General features: G+C 45.5%; 1 protein-coding gene across 1 annotated transcript in view; it reads left to right on the top strand.

The window, feature by feature from the left end:
- Positions 1–16,460, top strand: part of LOC126281905 (forkhead box protein O) — a 644,432-nt gene that overhangs the window by 531,734 nt on the left and 96,238 nt on the right. Inside the window, exon 3 of the mRNA XM_049981232.1 lies at positions 694–1,546. Within this exon, the coding sequence (XP_049837189.1) occupies positions 694–1,542 (849 nt within the window). The 3' untranslated portion in view covers positions 1,543–1,546. The remainder of the gene's footprint in view (positions 1–693; positions 1,547–16,460) is intronic.

Here is a 16,460-nt window from a genome sequence, read left to right as displayed (position 1 = left end):
TCGGTCATCGTGAATAGGATAAACAATCAGGAGGTTCTTTGCCCAATTTAATGCGTCGAGCTTTATATGCGCACTCGTGAGTAATGTTTTTTTCCGAGGTACACGACTCCCAACTGTCCATTGCCTGAAATTCCTTCAGCAATGTTTGCTTTAAGCTGTTTTAGACGGAGCTGCTGTCACTGAGAGCATAATTCTTGTGTGCGACAAAACTGAGGACGCGTGATTCCTGGTTCCTGCCGGTTAAGATCTTTTTTCGATCCCTGTCCTTACGCTGTGTTACAAGGCTGCGGGTGGTACACCATTCGTTGTAGACAGGTTTCAAACTCCGCTTTCGTACATGAACAAATTAGGCCACTTTCTTCGCGGAGTGACTTATGGCGCGCCCTGAATGACATCTTCTTTCTGGCTTTCTGTCATGTCTCGACGTCAAGCTGACTTTCTGCGGTGGTTGTGTGCAACCTACTGGCACTCACACTCACACTGTGGGCGATGGCTCCGTGACCGCTCAGTACCACTTCTGTGCAACGCCACAAAGCGCCAACTGGCCTGACTAATACGATACTTTACTGTAGACAACAGCATCATCTGCGCAGCACCTACTAGCCCTGCCGACCGACCTCCGATTACTTGTTTTGTGTTCTGCGAGACCTCAGTGTTGCAGCGTGAGGCTGGAGCGGCGGCCGGTGTTCGCAGGTGGAGGCGCTGCGGAACGGCCTGGCGGCGGCGGACGCGACGCCCTCGCCCTCCAGCTCGGTGTCGGAGGGCCTCGACCTGTTCCCCGACTCTCCGCTGCACGCCGGCTTCCAGCTGAGCCCCGACTTCCGGCCGCGCGCCTCCAGCAACGCTTCCTCGTGCGGCGGCCGGCTGTCGCCCATCCCCTCCGTGCTCGGCATGGAGCACGAGTGGGGGCCTCAGCCTCCGCAGCAGCAGCCACCGCCCCCGCAGTCGCAGCAGCAGCCACCCCCGCAACCGCCCCCGCAGTACGGTCTGGAGCAGCTGGCGGGCAACCTGGCCGAGAGCATGAAGCTGCACCACGAGACGGCGCAGGCGCAGGGGCAGCCCTTCCTGTTTCAGCACGCGCCGCCCCCCTACCAACCGCCGCCCCCGCCGCCGCCGCCCTACCTTGGGGCGGCGGCTGCCGGCCCCGGGCCTTACGGCGCGTGCCGCCTGTCGCCGTCGTACGAGCCCGAGTCGCCGCCGGCGCCGCCCCCGCCGCAGCCCGCCCCCCAGCCTAGCGGGCCGTCCACCATGATGGGGCAGCTAATGGGCGCCCTCAACAACTCGACGCTGCTCGACGACCTCAACCTCAACATAGAGACGCTACACGGCGGATTCGACTGCAACGTCGACGAGGTGATCAAGCACGAGCTCAGCATGGACGGCAGCCTCGATTTCAACTTCAGCCAGCACCACCACCATCACCATCACCAGTCGATGGTGGCGGGCGGCGCTGCGATGACCGCCTCCGACGCCGTCCACCAGCAGCACGCCGCCCCCCAGGGCGCCGCGCCCTACGCCACCGGGCCCTCCTGGGTGCACTAGCAGGGTGAGTACCCCACACGCTCTGCGTCTACACTCGTCCGCGTTTCCAGAAAACTGCGAGGGAACTACGAGACGTACACAACACACACCACACAAATCGCTGAACAGAGCATCTCCCCAAGTCATAACTCACTTGCCAGGTGTACAATACGGCCAGCATCTCTGGCGCCACAAACGTCAACACGTGAGAACAAATCATTGACGTTGCTGACACTAGCCCAGGAAGGCGCTAAGGCTTCGCACTTTGGAAATATGTTTGTGGGGTTGTCTAAATGCTGGCGTGAACTAATTAGATTTAAGGCGAGGATTATGAATCGATATTTGTAGTGATGTTCTATCCACTCGTCCACATTATTAGACAATACCCCGGATGCCTCGCTAAGGGACGTCTCACTCCAGGTACTGAAAAAATTGACTATCAATATTTCGCTTAATCGCTGAATGGATTTAACAATTTAAAACGCCGCCATAATCTATTCTCTAAAAGTTAAAATCTTATGTTAAAAGTTTAACAAAGTCATATAACTATTACAGTTACAAACTGTTCGTTCGTCTTGAGGCAGCGCAAATACCCGGATTTTATTCATCCAGTGATTGAGACCGACAATACTTAACTACATCCAACTAACTTGAAAGATAAATTAAAATCTTTAAGAAACTTTTCTCGCTGACATCTCCCACAAGATAATTAAAGGAATTCATTGCTTACTGCATTTCTTCTCTTCGTGCATTACAACTGCAGCATCAAGCGTGAAGTTTAGAGTTATCACTTCTCTACTACTACCTCTTTTTATGAACAAATTTTGTGGACGGTATCCACATATACAACTGAACGTACCTGGAGAATTATATCGTTGCCCCTCTTACAGTTCAGGTGATAAGACGTCATAAACATTGAGATTCGTGTGAAGAGCTAGCTTCTGCTTGATACGGAATGCAAATTATGCACGCTACACTTATCCACTCTTTGATAACGAGTGCACTTAACGACTTCCAGCAAATTATGAGGATAGTTTCATACCTTTCCTATATTATTTCATTCTTACATGGATATAGTCAAATATGTAACACATGAACTCATTTGTAAAGTAATCACACGTTTCAAGCTGTTCTATACGTAGAAATGGCTAGTAGTCTTTGCGCAGCCGTATTCTGAAACACGGCGGCACTTGCGAATAACCCTGTACGTCTGTATTCTGCAAGGTCCCTTAAGATGTTCTTCCCTGTTTTCCCGGTTTTATACAGAGGCATCCTACGTGACAGCTAAGCAACAAACGCATTTTAGTTGAATTGTGACGAGTTATATAGTTATATTTAGTTAGATTAAATAGTAAATTAAGTGTTCAGCACTCTGCTCAACAACTCGCTACACCTTCTGGGGAAAAAAATCCATATTATTGGAGGAGGTCAGTGAGTCACTTTTTACGCAATTATATTTGTATAAGACGCAACAACGTTCTCTGATACAATCATAACAGTTTTCGGCCTGCATTGCTATTGGTCGTGGGCAGCTTTTGATGAACAAAACGCTCATGGCACAAGCTGTCGTAGGCCGAAACCAGTTATGACCTTGTCGTAGAATGTGATAGTGTATCATAATTCACTACACGTCACAATCTTTGCTTTTACAGCAACTCAAGTAAATAGGACGATACTACGATCCACCGTAGATTTCAGACAATTTGCGACAATAAACGGGGTAAAGAACCAGTACAAAATATAGAAAAAAACAAAAATGTTAAAAAAATGATTGGGTATCAAAAACGAATTCGGTGATTTTCATCGGCAAAAAAAGTTATTAAAAATGTACCTATCACTGTTATGTGCATAGCTTACATGTTTCAAGCAATCACACTCAAATGCATCACTCAGCATGTGAGAACATACGACTTTTTCATATACGAACAGGATTTTACAGTGTACTGATTATTGGATCTGAAGATGACCTGTGAGGGTAGTGGTGGTCGCATACGTCTTATTTACTTTATCGATCAATTATACAAAAATTTCTGGAACGCAGTTATTATCCAGAATCACTGATGGTACTTTTTATCTAGGACTTGCTTACTGACGTACATGATGCACCGTGTAAGTTGTCCACTCTTAAGAGACTTAACAGCATGCTTCAAAAAGTTTCACTTGAATGAGTCTACGAATTCTCCAGAATAGCGGGCAAAGTAGTTTGATTGGCCGCCAGGCAGTTTGACAAAAACTGACAGACACACATGGCGAAAGTTTTAAGTAACGAACCATGTTTATCACCGGTTAAGAAAGATAGTCTTTGTTTAATACAGTTGTAGCTTACAACTATTTTGTCGTTCTTTCTTTGTGTCGGTAGGAAGAATTCAGTTATCTGCAGCGTTGATAGAATTGGTAATAGCACAGCTCTCCAGTCCCCTTGTTGTCGATGGGAGATTAATCACAGGAAACAAAAAAGAGCTATGTCTTTCGGATATTCATGTAAGAGGAAGTCTCACTCAAACCGTGGTCAGTTTGGAAAACCTACGTGGACGTCTCTAGAAATCTGAAATTATCAGCTGTAAAAAAAGTCGTTATTAAAGATTTTGTCTTTCTTGGGTTCATATTCACAGATTAAAAACAGTATTGCAACAATTTCTTTGAAGTACCCCTTTCTATGCGGATGAGTTGATTGTTTTTATACCACTTAGTTATCAGAGGTGCACAAGAGTAAACGTTTCCTGGAAACAAATGGGGGGGGGGGGGGTTTGCGTTGACAGCTTCAGGAAGCTGTTGGTACAGACGTAAGCTGCGTGTAGGATGTAGGTCTCTGGCGTAGCGCCCCTTTGCGTGGCAATTACCACCGCAAGCATCCGAAGCCAGCAAACTGCAGTGTCGTCGATGAGGTCTGCCGTACTTAATTGGTCGCCGCCTCAGCAGGAGGTGCGTGGCTACTGTCAACGATGGTTTCTCTTTTAGGAAAGAGGGTGGGGTTTTAAGATAAATATAGCCGGAACTAATACAACAGAAGGACGCCGTGCAGAAAAGTATCGGGAATCTGGGGAGCTGTGGTATAAAAATTTGCTTCATTCAGAGGAAGCAACGTATTACTGCCGCATAACCGAAGCTTGTTGCAAAATAACGGTGATTAAACAGAAAACTGGAACCTTGACATACAGGAAGCTACCGAACACAGACTTTTTATATATTTACAGTTTTTTACGTCTCATGTTATTCTCTCTGTTCTCTGTTACCGTGTTTTGTATTGGCGTAACCGAACACTGGGACTGTTCTCGTTTTCCTAGAGGCTGGTGACGTGGAAACCCTACAAGGGTGGCTGGGTGTTACCGTTCATGGCATCTCTATACTACATGCAATTTTCTTCGTGGGCAGTTATATTTCTTGGTTTGAAAGGGAAATACGTTGTGGTTTTCAACGATCTCTCGAAGTAAAGGTCGTTGGAGACGGAACACCACTTCAGTTTGACAATAGTGAGGGACGCGAGGGCCTTGTCGAAGGAACCATTATAGTAGAGGCCAAGAAGTTATTACAGAAACTACAGAAAATGCGTATCATAAAGGGTCATTCGAGGTTTGGAATTCGGTTTCCCAAAAATCAAAATCTCTCACTTCCCTCGTTTTCTATCATTCAGATCTGCAACTCGTGCCCTTTCCAGAAAATTCCTATGGAGGCAGCGTCCTAATCTCAGACTTTCCCACCCTGGCTCTGCAGAGGTAGGACTAAGTATATGATACAAAAAAGAGTCACCTAGCTGTAGATACTGAAGTTCGACACTATCGATCAGACTTAGGACGTGCCTCGCTTTTGGAAGGAGTTTGCAAAGAGCGAGTTCAAGCCTAATGTTCCGGAGCCACTGGAGTGGTAATTTTGGAGATCATCGTGTTCAGGCACGCACAAAGTTTTTAGAAACAGTCTTATTGTAATCTTTTACACTCCCTTAAACACCTGCAGTCAGTTGTACGCAAATATTTTCAATGTACAGACATGGCAGTTTTATACTCACTACAGGCAACAGTGACCCATTCGATATAACTTTAGAAAACAACAGGAAACATTTCCATGCTGATACACAGTGCTAAATACGCATCAACAGATAAATTAATATTTGCTACGCAAAAGAATGCTGACGGAATAACTGAGTACACATTTGGTTTACAGTGATTAAGATTTTTCATGGTTTTCCCCCAAGTATATGCAGTTTTAAAAAAAAAGTCATTACGGCGGATTACGTAGCTACATAATGTAACAATTCGCTTTTTCAGTGTGATACTGTTTATTGTACCGTCAGGTAGTTTTCGAGGTACTGCAGATTCATGATAAGATGATCTTAAAAGACCATCTAAGATGAGCCAACAGTGGCTCGGAAACTAGTCAATGGTCAATAAATCGTACCAAATTCAAGTTGGATTTTATAGCTACATAATCCGCGAATTTAAATCACAGTGTTAGTTCGTCAGATAAAATGGATATAATGAATCCATAGTTGTTTCACGTGACACTTAAGAACAGTGACAGATATCTATTTTGTATGAATAAAAGTTCGTCAACTGTATGTATTTCTGTTTTCTACCTTTTTATTTGCGAAACCTATTTCTGAGCAAAAGTCGTGAATATGGATCTTTCACTCAGAAATACGTTATCGGAAACAAAAATCTGGAAACAGAAGGACTGAGTCTAAAAATCTCGTACTCATTATATAGCGGGTGACCCACAACTACACAGACAACAATTCCGAGCTGTCCAGTGATATCTTCTGAGTATTCTGGTATGAGGGACTCGTGGGTCGTTGCACATAAATTACCCCAACTACCGGTGTTGCAATGCAAATACCTACACAACAGTGAAAATGCCGACGGTATGCACGGAGGGTCTTGTTTGGAAACAAGCTTGGTCCATTCACTCACGGTGCCCGCTGTTGACAACAGAAGGGCGTGCTGTACCCTTGTTTCCAAAGTTAACATGCAGTCTCGGGTTTGTTTTCCCGACATAGTTCAACGTTAACAGTCATACACAGTATAACGATGAAGAGTTGGCCGATATGCACCTCGCTAATGGGTTCACCAAATGGAAAAACGCCACGACAACGATACGCTGAGCTGTTACCGCATCGACGGCTGCCACGTCACAGTAGCTTTGCATCTGTAAATAGTCGCTCACGAATAACTCAGTTCTTTCGTGTCACTACGCTTTTGGAAGTTGCACATTAAAGGCTTTTTCATTGCTGTGAAAGTATTTCCACAGCAACAAAGATAATTCTGGTAAGAAAGCTGAATGAATCATAATTAGGAGCACATTATTACTTTGTACCGAGCCACAAGAGACCATAGGTCTCTCGTACCAAAACACTCAGAAAAAGTCCCTGAATAATCTCCAAAATTTTGTCGGTGGAGTTCTGGTTCGCAATGTACATACAGGAGTTGGCCGAACATTATGGAAACGCCGCGAGAAATGCACGCTCGGACATAATTGCAGGTGCTAGCAAAGCCTGCAGGTTGTGCTGTTGATGACAGTACGTTGCAAGGGTCAGCCGAGGTCAGAACATCGATCCGTGCGGTTGTACATTCTGTTGGAACGAAGTCAGTTCGAACACGGGCAAATAGTTGAAGCTCGTATCGGAAGCGCTTCCTTAACCAAGGTAACCAATGCGTTTGTTTCAAGACGCGTCGCCTCGATGATTAAGGAAGTCGTTTGGTCGTGTGAGTCTTTTTTTAAACACTGTTTACATATTCTGGCTGAGTTTACTACAGTAAAAAGTGGAAGGGGTTCGATTATGATTTGGGCAATCAGGTCGTGGTATTCCATAGGTTCCATGGTCGCATTGCTGCCAAGGATCGTGTGACCATTTTGGATGATCATGTCAGGCTAGTGTACAACATTTGTTCTCCAATGGCGATGCTGTGTTCTCACACGGCAAGGCCCCTGTTCACACACGTCACGTCGTCTGGGACTGGTTTTGCAAGTTCATCGATGAACTGTTGCATATACCCTGGCCGCCACAGTCAACAGATCTCGACATTACTGAGCCTTTGTGGTCTGCGTTGAAGAGAAGGTAGAGTGATCGCTATCCAACTTCATCATAGTTAAATGAACTTGTCACTGTTTTTGAGACAGAGTAGTGTAAGATTGACTTGGAAACCGTCGATCCCGAGACGACTGGGAGCTGTTTCGGTTGCAAACGATTTACCTAGATTGTTGGGTTGGGTTGTTTGGGAGAAGAGACCAAACAGCGAGCTAATCGATCTCATCTGATGAAGGGAAGGACGGGGAAGGAAGTCAGCCGCGCCCTTTCAAAGGAACCATCACGGCATTTGCCTGGAGCGATTTAGGGAAATCATGGAAAACGTAAATCAGGTTGGCCGAACGAGGGATTGAACCGTCGTACTGCCGAATGCGAGTCCAGTGCGCTAACCATTGCGACACCTCGTTCGGTTTACCTAGATAGTATTAGGCATGGTAATGTGTTGTGTTTTTTGGTATTTCAATATTTTGTTCTTCCCCTTCATATTGCCACCACCCAATTTGACTCCATGTCAACGTACACCAACTGAGCATTTGAAGATGGCAGCTTGATGTCGATGAACTTGATGTACTTGAACCTTTCGTTGTCTGTATTTTCTTTCTTCGACCAGTGCTGCAGCCCCAGTCACAATTTTTCTATCTTGCTCTACAACTTGCGCTGGAGAAGCTATTGTATTTGAACTTTGCGAAGAAAACACTAAAAGAACCGTACGCTCCACTACGGTAATTCATCATTAGTAGGGAATGCATACCACAGATGACCCTTCGAAACTTAAATTCAGCCTAGTGCTGTCGGCATTAGGGCTCCGCGGTTGGATCGACGTGTAGTGCCAGGTTATACAAGCGAAAGCCCCGGCCGCCATCCGTGCGTGTACTGTCGCTGCCGGGTGTTGAACCGAGCAGCAACAGGTGCCGCAGCCGCCTCCCGGCCAACTCCCGCAGTCTCGCTCCGCCACGCCCCCTTCATTATAAACTCTCGGCAAGTCCCTCCAAATTGTCAGGCCTTTACATTTTATATTGAATTTCCCGCCGTAACAAATCAGATTACCGCCGCGCCCGCTGTCTCCAGACTGGCAGGTCCTCACCGACACTTACCACTTCTCCTTCCCCCCCCCCCCCCCCCCCCCCCGACAGCCACGCTCTTTCTTTTCCCTCGCTCTGTCTTCGGGCCTCTGGCCTCCCAAGATGTACGAAAGTTTGTTCTTTTGAATGTCGGCAGCGAGTAACGAGGTTAGCGGTCGCCGGTAATGAAGACATTAGCAAGCATAATGGTGGCTGCTACTCGCCCTCTGAAGACGACGAGATGTCGCCGCAACGCTCCGACGGGCCGACTGGTCTTCTTCTGCAGCGATAGGGCTCATTAATACACTGAACTGCCAAAGAAACTGGTATAGCAATACGTATTCAAATACATGGTATGTAAACAGGCAGAATACGTCGCTGCGCTCGACAACGCCTATATAAGACAACAAGTGTCTGGCACAGATGTAGATCGGTTACTTCGGCTACAGTGGCAGGTTATCAAGATTTAAATGAGTTTGTAAGTGGTGTTGTAGTCGGCGCACATCTCAGAGGTAGCGATATAGTGGGGATTTTTCCGTATGACAGTTTCACGAGTGCATCGTGAATATCAGGAATCCCATAAAACATCAAATCTCCATCATCGCTGCAGTTGGAAAAAGATCCTGCAAGACCAGGACCAACGACGACTAAAGAGAATCTTTCAACGCGACAGAAGTGCAACCCTTCCGAAAATTGCTCCAGATTTCGATTCTGGACCATCAACAAGTGTCAGCGTGCGAACCATTAAACGAAACATCATACATACTGGCTTTTGCAGTCGAAAGCCCACTCGTGTACTGTTTATGACCGCATGACACCAAGGTTTACTCCTCGCATGGGCCCGTCAGCACCCAAATTGGACTGTTGATGACAGGAAACGTGTTGCCTGGTCGGACGAACCTCGTTTCAAATTGGCTCGAGCGGATGGACGTTTACGGGTATGGAGACAAGCTCACCAATCGAAGGAGTGTTCAAGCCGAGGAGGCTCTATAATGGTGTGGGGCGTGTGCAATTGGAGCGATGTGGTACCTCTGACACGTCCAGTTACGAATCTGACAAGTGACACGTATGTAAGAATCATGTCTGATCACCTGCATCTATTCCTGACCATTGTGAATTCCGACGGTCTTGGGCTATTCCAGCAGGACAACAGGACACCCCAACGCTACAGAGTGGCTCCAGGAAAACTCTTCTGAGTTAAAACACTTCCGCTGGCCACCAAACTCCCCAGACATGAACATTGTTGAGCATATATGGGATGCCTTGCAACGTGCTTTTCAGAAGAGATCTCCAACCCCTCGTACTCTTACGGATTTATGGACAGCTCTGCACGATTTATGGTGTCAATTCCCTCCAGCAGTGCTTCAGATGTTAGGCGAGTCCATGTCACGTCGTATTGCGGCACTTCTGCGTGCTCGCGTGGGCACTACACGATATTAGGCAGGTGTATCAGTTTATTTGTCTCTTCAGTGTATATGCGAGCTTCTGTACACCAACTTCTGCACGCACGCATGTGCAGTGGCGCGTGAGTCGGTAAGAGCCGATTCGAGTCGTGGCATTTGAAGACATTTTTACCGTCAGTATTTCACCACCAACGGGAGGAGAATGTCTGCACGTTAAGGACGTTAAGCTGGCTTTGTTCGAGAGCAGTAAGCCACAGTTGGCTACTGGGTACACCCTTTACCTCCTTTTCTTATCTAACAATTTTAAAACGTGATTGTCACACTTCGCGGATGAAAGGATCATTGTGCGCGAAGTTCCATGTAGGCGGCCGCTTAACCACCCTGAGTCTCCTAGCCAGTGGTGTCATGTATGACTTTCCTTTTATTGCCATTATTGTATTTCCCAGCAACAGACTGGATCCAAGTTACCTACAGACCATTATTTTAGCTGGCGATGAGGCGAGTATTAAGTGCTTGTTAAAGTGTTGCACTTCCTTCCTTCCGTCCAACTCTCCGTATTATGGTAGGTTTAAGGCTATTATCAATGGGCTGTCCAAGCGTTTATTAGTACGCGATCGCAAGGCCACGATATCATCTTAATTTATCAGCGCGGCTTCTATTTTAACTCAACCAACATCTGAGCGAAAAGTGGCAGTATTCTTAGTCTACTATTTGCTGCTTTAGCAGCGGATTTCTTTCCATATCTCTGAAGTTTTCAATATTAAGGGAAATTTCATTGAATTCCGATTTCTAATAATATCGTTCCATTGTTACATTAAAACTGGCAAGTGTAGTTCGAAAGATGATAAAAGATTACGTTCATGTACATAGAATGTCGTTTGTGGAAAAGCTGTCATCGGGTGCATTCGTACGTTTGTTAAAGAATAGACGACGTTACTGTTGTTTCCGCTGACAAGGCTCAATATGATGTGCTACATTAGCTGAAAGAGAAGCTGAAGATACTGCATTGTGCACTGTGACCCTTAGAATATTGAGAACACTTCAGCGTCTGGAAAAGTATTTGTTGGAAAATAGAGAAGTGATGGACGCTTGGATATGGAAAGGAGAATAATTCTGCTTCCAAGTCAAGAAAATCATAAATGATTTACCTAGACCATAAAATGGTACGCTTCGTATAATAAGGAAACAGAAATCTCGAAGAAACTTTAACCTGTTATTGCAATCCCTAAATAACCGTAGTACATTACAGCTATAGTGCGCCAAGAACAATTTTGTCACCTTAATACCTTGCTGATGATTAGAAAGATCGTTGAAGGGAGCATAAACAGTACTTATGTGGTGTTTTGGGCATGTGCACTGTGGAAAGTCCTCCCGACGTCGTCTTGAGGCAAGCCATGTTCTCTATTAATCACTTGAGGTCAAGGATAACCAGGATATTTTGCGTGACGTTCGCGTTTTGTAACTATTTCCAAGGGCTTTCCTGGTGGAGCTATAAATTGGACTCCTGAATGAGATTTTCACTCTGCAGCGGAGTGTGAGCTGATATGAAACTTCCTGGCAGATTAAAACTGTGTGCCCGACCGAGACTCGAACTCGGGACCTTTGCCTTTCGCGGGCAAGTGCTCTACCATCTGAGCTCAGATGGTAGAGCACTTGCCCGCGAAAGGCAAAGGTCCCGAGTTCGAGTCTCGGTCGGGCACACAGTTTTAATCTGCCAGGAAGTTTCATAAATTGGACTCTCTTTATTTTTCTATCGGAAGAAACTCTTTCCTTTTCGTCTTTAATGACCCCGAACTTATTCTTTGTTTTAGCTATTAGTGACAACAGAAAGATGGACAAACAAGGCGGCCACTGTTTGTAGCTGATCCATCGGAAAAATCATACAGAAAATCACAAACGTTTTCAGGTTACACTAGTGATGTTTCATTTCGTACTAAACACAATGCACAGAAATAAGTAACAATTGTAACAGTTAACACATGAAGGTGCAGCAAGACTGACGTGAAGCTTATAAAATAATATGGTCCACCTGTAAGTCATTCTACGTATGGAAAGACTTCAAAAGTAGATACAAAGAACACACAAATGCCGTCAAACTTGCATGCCATTCAACAGTCGCCATCTTCAGATTTGTCTCTCAGAACTAAGAACTACAGTGCGAAATTTTGAAGTGGTAGAACTACGGAACCATATTATTGACGTTCAACAATGAACAATGACAAGTACTCACGGTGGTTATATTCCCACAATGAAGATGGATAATTCGGAGTCCCAGCTTTCGGGAAGTTATTCGTGTTAATAGTCAGACCACAAAGTGGATTGTCATAATAAAATGAGTACACCCAAAAAGATGCTTGTGAAAATCTACAAGGCATCACTGGCTCATAGCAGGCCTAGAAAAAGCGGAGGCAGTACAAATAATTAATGGGACACTGCAATCAACGGGGATGAAATGCCTAAAAATTAACTAATGTCGGGGAAAGTTCTATAAGTACACGGAAAATATCATCCAAAAATACTCTAGAATAGAACCGAAACGTCGAGAACGGAAGAAATCTCAAAATAGGTTACGAGATAACACCCCGAAAATATATGGAATCAAAATACGGGAAGTTAAAGGAAGTGTGCCAGTTTAATAGTGGGAAGAATGGTCAGCCAAATGCTCTGGAGTGACAGATAACATAAATGAAGTCAGAAAGATGGAAATAGTGTTCCACTTACCAAGGAACACGCACACTAAAAAATTCTTATCTGTTAATAGTAAGTTTGGGCTTTACGATGTGGTGGATAATACCAGGTGGTCTTACGTCTCACAATACTTCGCCATAAACACAGCCAAACAGTTGAATAAATTAGAGAAGAAAGAAAGAAGAATAATTCGAAAAATTTGAATCCAAAGAATGAAAGTGGGTTTTAGAAATTGAGACTTAATAACGTGATGTGTGAAAAAATTGAGAATATAATATATAGAATTAGAAAGCGAAGAATTAGGTTTTTTAATCTCTTAAAAAGGATATATAATAAGAGTCTGATAAAGAAGTATTTTAATTCTTTGACTAAAATCCACCGAATTTTTTTGTTTATAGAAGTAGAGAAGGGGGGTATATGAGATGGTGGTAAGAGACTATCTGTTAGAAACAGACATGAATTCGGGGGAAAGGTACAAAAGCCAAGATTTTTGAGCGGCAAATACAGAAGTAGAAAAGAGCATCGTGTGCAGAAGAAAGATGAGAACAGCCGAGAGCAAAGTGAAGTAGTACTGGGATGCCAAAACAAAAAAAGGAAAATGACATTATGACATAAATCAGGTATTTTACGTGGCTCTCAGCTGCCCAAAAACTGAATAGCTATAATAATAATAATAATAATAATAATAATAATAATAATAAATTTGTGGCAATGTATAATCGAAGTACAGTAAGGAATCGTGATGAAATAAACATTCATTCGTAGATAAATTCTGTTAATTTAATTTGTGGTAAGGTCTTATGGGACCAAACTGGAGAGGCCATCGGCCCCTAAGCTTACACACTACTTAATCTAACTCAAACTAATTTACGCTAAGGATGACACCCACACCCATGCCCGAGAGAGGATTCAAACCTCCGACGGGAGGGACCGCGACAAGACGCCCGAGACCGCGCGGCATATAAATGCTTTGCCGCGTAGCAGTGAAATTATACCTGCGGAGAATAATAAATAATGTATTTGTCTTGCTTTTGGAGGGTCAGCAAAGAGCAGTTACGGTCCGTGTAAGTGGAATAAGTTTGTGTTGCCTCCCTTCGTACGTGCTGTGTTGCAGACTGATACATTTCTTTCGATATTAGAAGTGATTCGTCAATAAGAGCTCATGACTATCGTTCGTTACTGTACATTGCAGAAATAAGTTTCCTTTTTTTTCGAAGTGGAGCTACTACGACCTTCAACGGCGACTGAAGACTTATCACGCAAGTGTATGATGGAAGATGAGGGGAAAAATAACGAGACGCGAATGCTGTGCGGGCAGATACTCGTAGTCTGCCGTCTCAAGCGGTCGCGATAAACGCAACTGCCCTACGGCTAGCGCGCTCTTAGGCACTGAGTTCGATTTGGTGTGTGTGTGTGTGTGTGTGTGTGTGTGTGTGTGTGTGTGTGTGTTGAGGAGAGCCGGGGGCGGTGTCGGCGAGTGTATGTGGGTGCTTTGTGACTAGGGTAACAGGTCGCCTTTAGATTAGCGGCCCACGTTGGCACGTTGGTTTGGAGGGAGGGCGGGAACTTGTGGTGGGGGGAGGGTATGGAGGGGGAGAGGTAGGGAGTGGTGGCCGCTGCTGTTATTCCGGCGACGCTTCAATTACGGGCTGTGGGGGCCGTGGCGGCCCGTCTGCGGCTAATGGAACAGACGCCGGCACAAAGAGCGCGAGACGCGAAAAAGCACCTCCTCCAAGACGCCGGCTGCGTGGCTGGGAAAAACTGAAAAGCAAATTGCCGAAGCCATCTTTGCGGGTAATTAATGGCCGGCATGTAGGTGGCAAGTGCGCTCCATCAATCAGCGCCGGCGTGACGTCACGGCCGCTCCGCTCCTCTCCGATTCCTTGTGCGCAGTGTACACCGTTCTGTGTCTTCTGCTCCTCGCTGACCGACTGTCTCGTTATAGGTTGAAAGCTGTTATTGACTTTTGTCACAAACTTACACTGGTGTCCAAGGTTACAGCAACAAACTGATATTTCCCCGTCCTGTGTCCAATTCACGATGTAATGATACAAACTGTCAACGAATGTCGATACGATCGTGTTCTGCACGGAAGATGGCATTCCGATCAACGATGACAGTGACGTCAGGGCGCCTATCAAGCTGGGTAGTGTTTGCAGGGTAGTCGCACATCCACAGTCGGTGTGTGCACAGTTAGAGGCGGCAGTATGGCACAGAGAAGACGCCTACAGACACTCTGCTGTGGAGAGTCATAGGAAGAATGTAAACAGGAGAGTCACAAAATGATGTGGCCCGATGGCTTAACGTGAATCATTCTGTCGTTTCTCGGATGAGGCGACAGTTTAGAGAGACCGAGAAAAGGCCCGACCATGTGTGCCGTCAGAAAGAGTGGACCGTTCTTTGGCTGTAAGGACACAAAGGTACCGACTTTGTCGTATCGAGGCAAACGGTGTACAGGAGGCTTCAGGAGAGTGGCCTTTATTTCTGGAGACCTGCTGACTGTTTACATCTGGCGTGTCTTCACAGAAGGGAACGTCTAGAGTGGAGCTGTCAACATCCCACCTGGACTGTCGAACAGTGGGCCAATGTTCCTTTCACAGATGAGTGGATTCGCATCTGGAGGAACGTGGAACACGATTTTGGGACCTAAACATTTCGGAAAGAGACCTATATCGAGGGGGATCCCTAATGGTGTGGGCAGGGATTATGTTGACCACTCGATCACCTCTTCATGAAATTTTACGGGTGGATCACCAAGATTTAACTGCGGCCAGGTACCGTGAAGAGATCTTGGGTTTCCTTGCGCGACTGTTACGAGGTACTGTGAGCCCAGTCTCCGTATTGATGGACGATAATGCTCGATCTCATAGAGCACGGGTGGTTGATGTTTCTTTTGGAAACTAAAGTTACTGCACGCATGGCGTGGCCTGATCGGTCTCCCGATTTGAATCTCATAGGACATGTCTGGAATGCAATAGGGAGACGAACTGCATGACGTCAGCACCCACCAACCACTTTCCAAGACTTGCGAGCAGCTCTACCGGAAGAATGGCTGTTATTGCCTCAACGTGAGATTGATGACATCATTTACAGCATGTCCCGTCGTTGACAGACCTGTATTGTTGCTAGAGGTGGTCACACCCCATCCTGAGCACATTAACCAGTTGCCAGAATGTGTTTGCAAATGACTGTCACCTGTTCATATTGTTTTGTGGCAAAATATACGGAACTTCGCAAAATCTCCTTTTGTTGCTTTAATTTTGGACACCAGTGCAAGTAAGTTTGCAATCTGAGCTCTGGAGTTCAAGTTTTTATTTATTTCTTCCCGTGTGAGTCACTGCTGTAACGGGCGTACAATAAAAATTACCTGGAAACACACAACACGATGAAGCAGCTGAGCGACATAAACGAAAGTTGATATGCGAGTTTCTACATATAAAAGATTGATGTCTCACTCCAGACGCTAAAAGAGTGTTGCTTGTAGTGCAACTAAGAGGATGCAGATCGGGTTTGCTTTAATTACACGCTGCAATGGTCATGAGCTTTAGTTACGTTTGGGATTTGACAAGTTGAATTGATGTTAGTCAAGAATGCCTTTAAGGCGGCAAAGACACCCTCACTGAGTTTCAACGAGGTCGTGTAATAGGGCTGCGAGAAGGTGGATGTCCTTTCTGCGATACTGCAGAAATACTTTGCAGGAATGATTGCTGCCAGAGGTGCTCACGAAGAGAAGACCGGGTTCCTGACGACCATCTGGCACTACCAAGA

Source organism: Schistocerca gregaria, chromosome 1, assembly GCF_023897955.1.
Source record: "Schistocerca gregaria isolate iqSchGreg1 chromosome 1, iqSchGreg1.2, whole genome shotgun sequence".
Taxonomy (NCBI): Eukaryota; Metazoa; Arthropoda; class Insecta; order Orthoptera; family Acrididae; genus Schistocerca; species Schistocerca gregaria.
The sequence above is the reverse complement of the archived record's forward strand: the minus strand, read 5'-3'. Positions and strand labels throughout refer to the sequence as shown.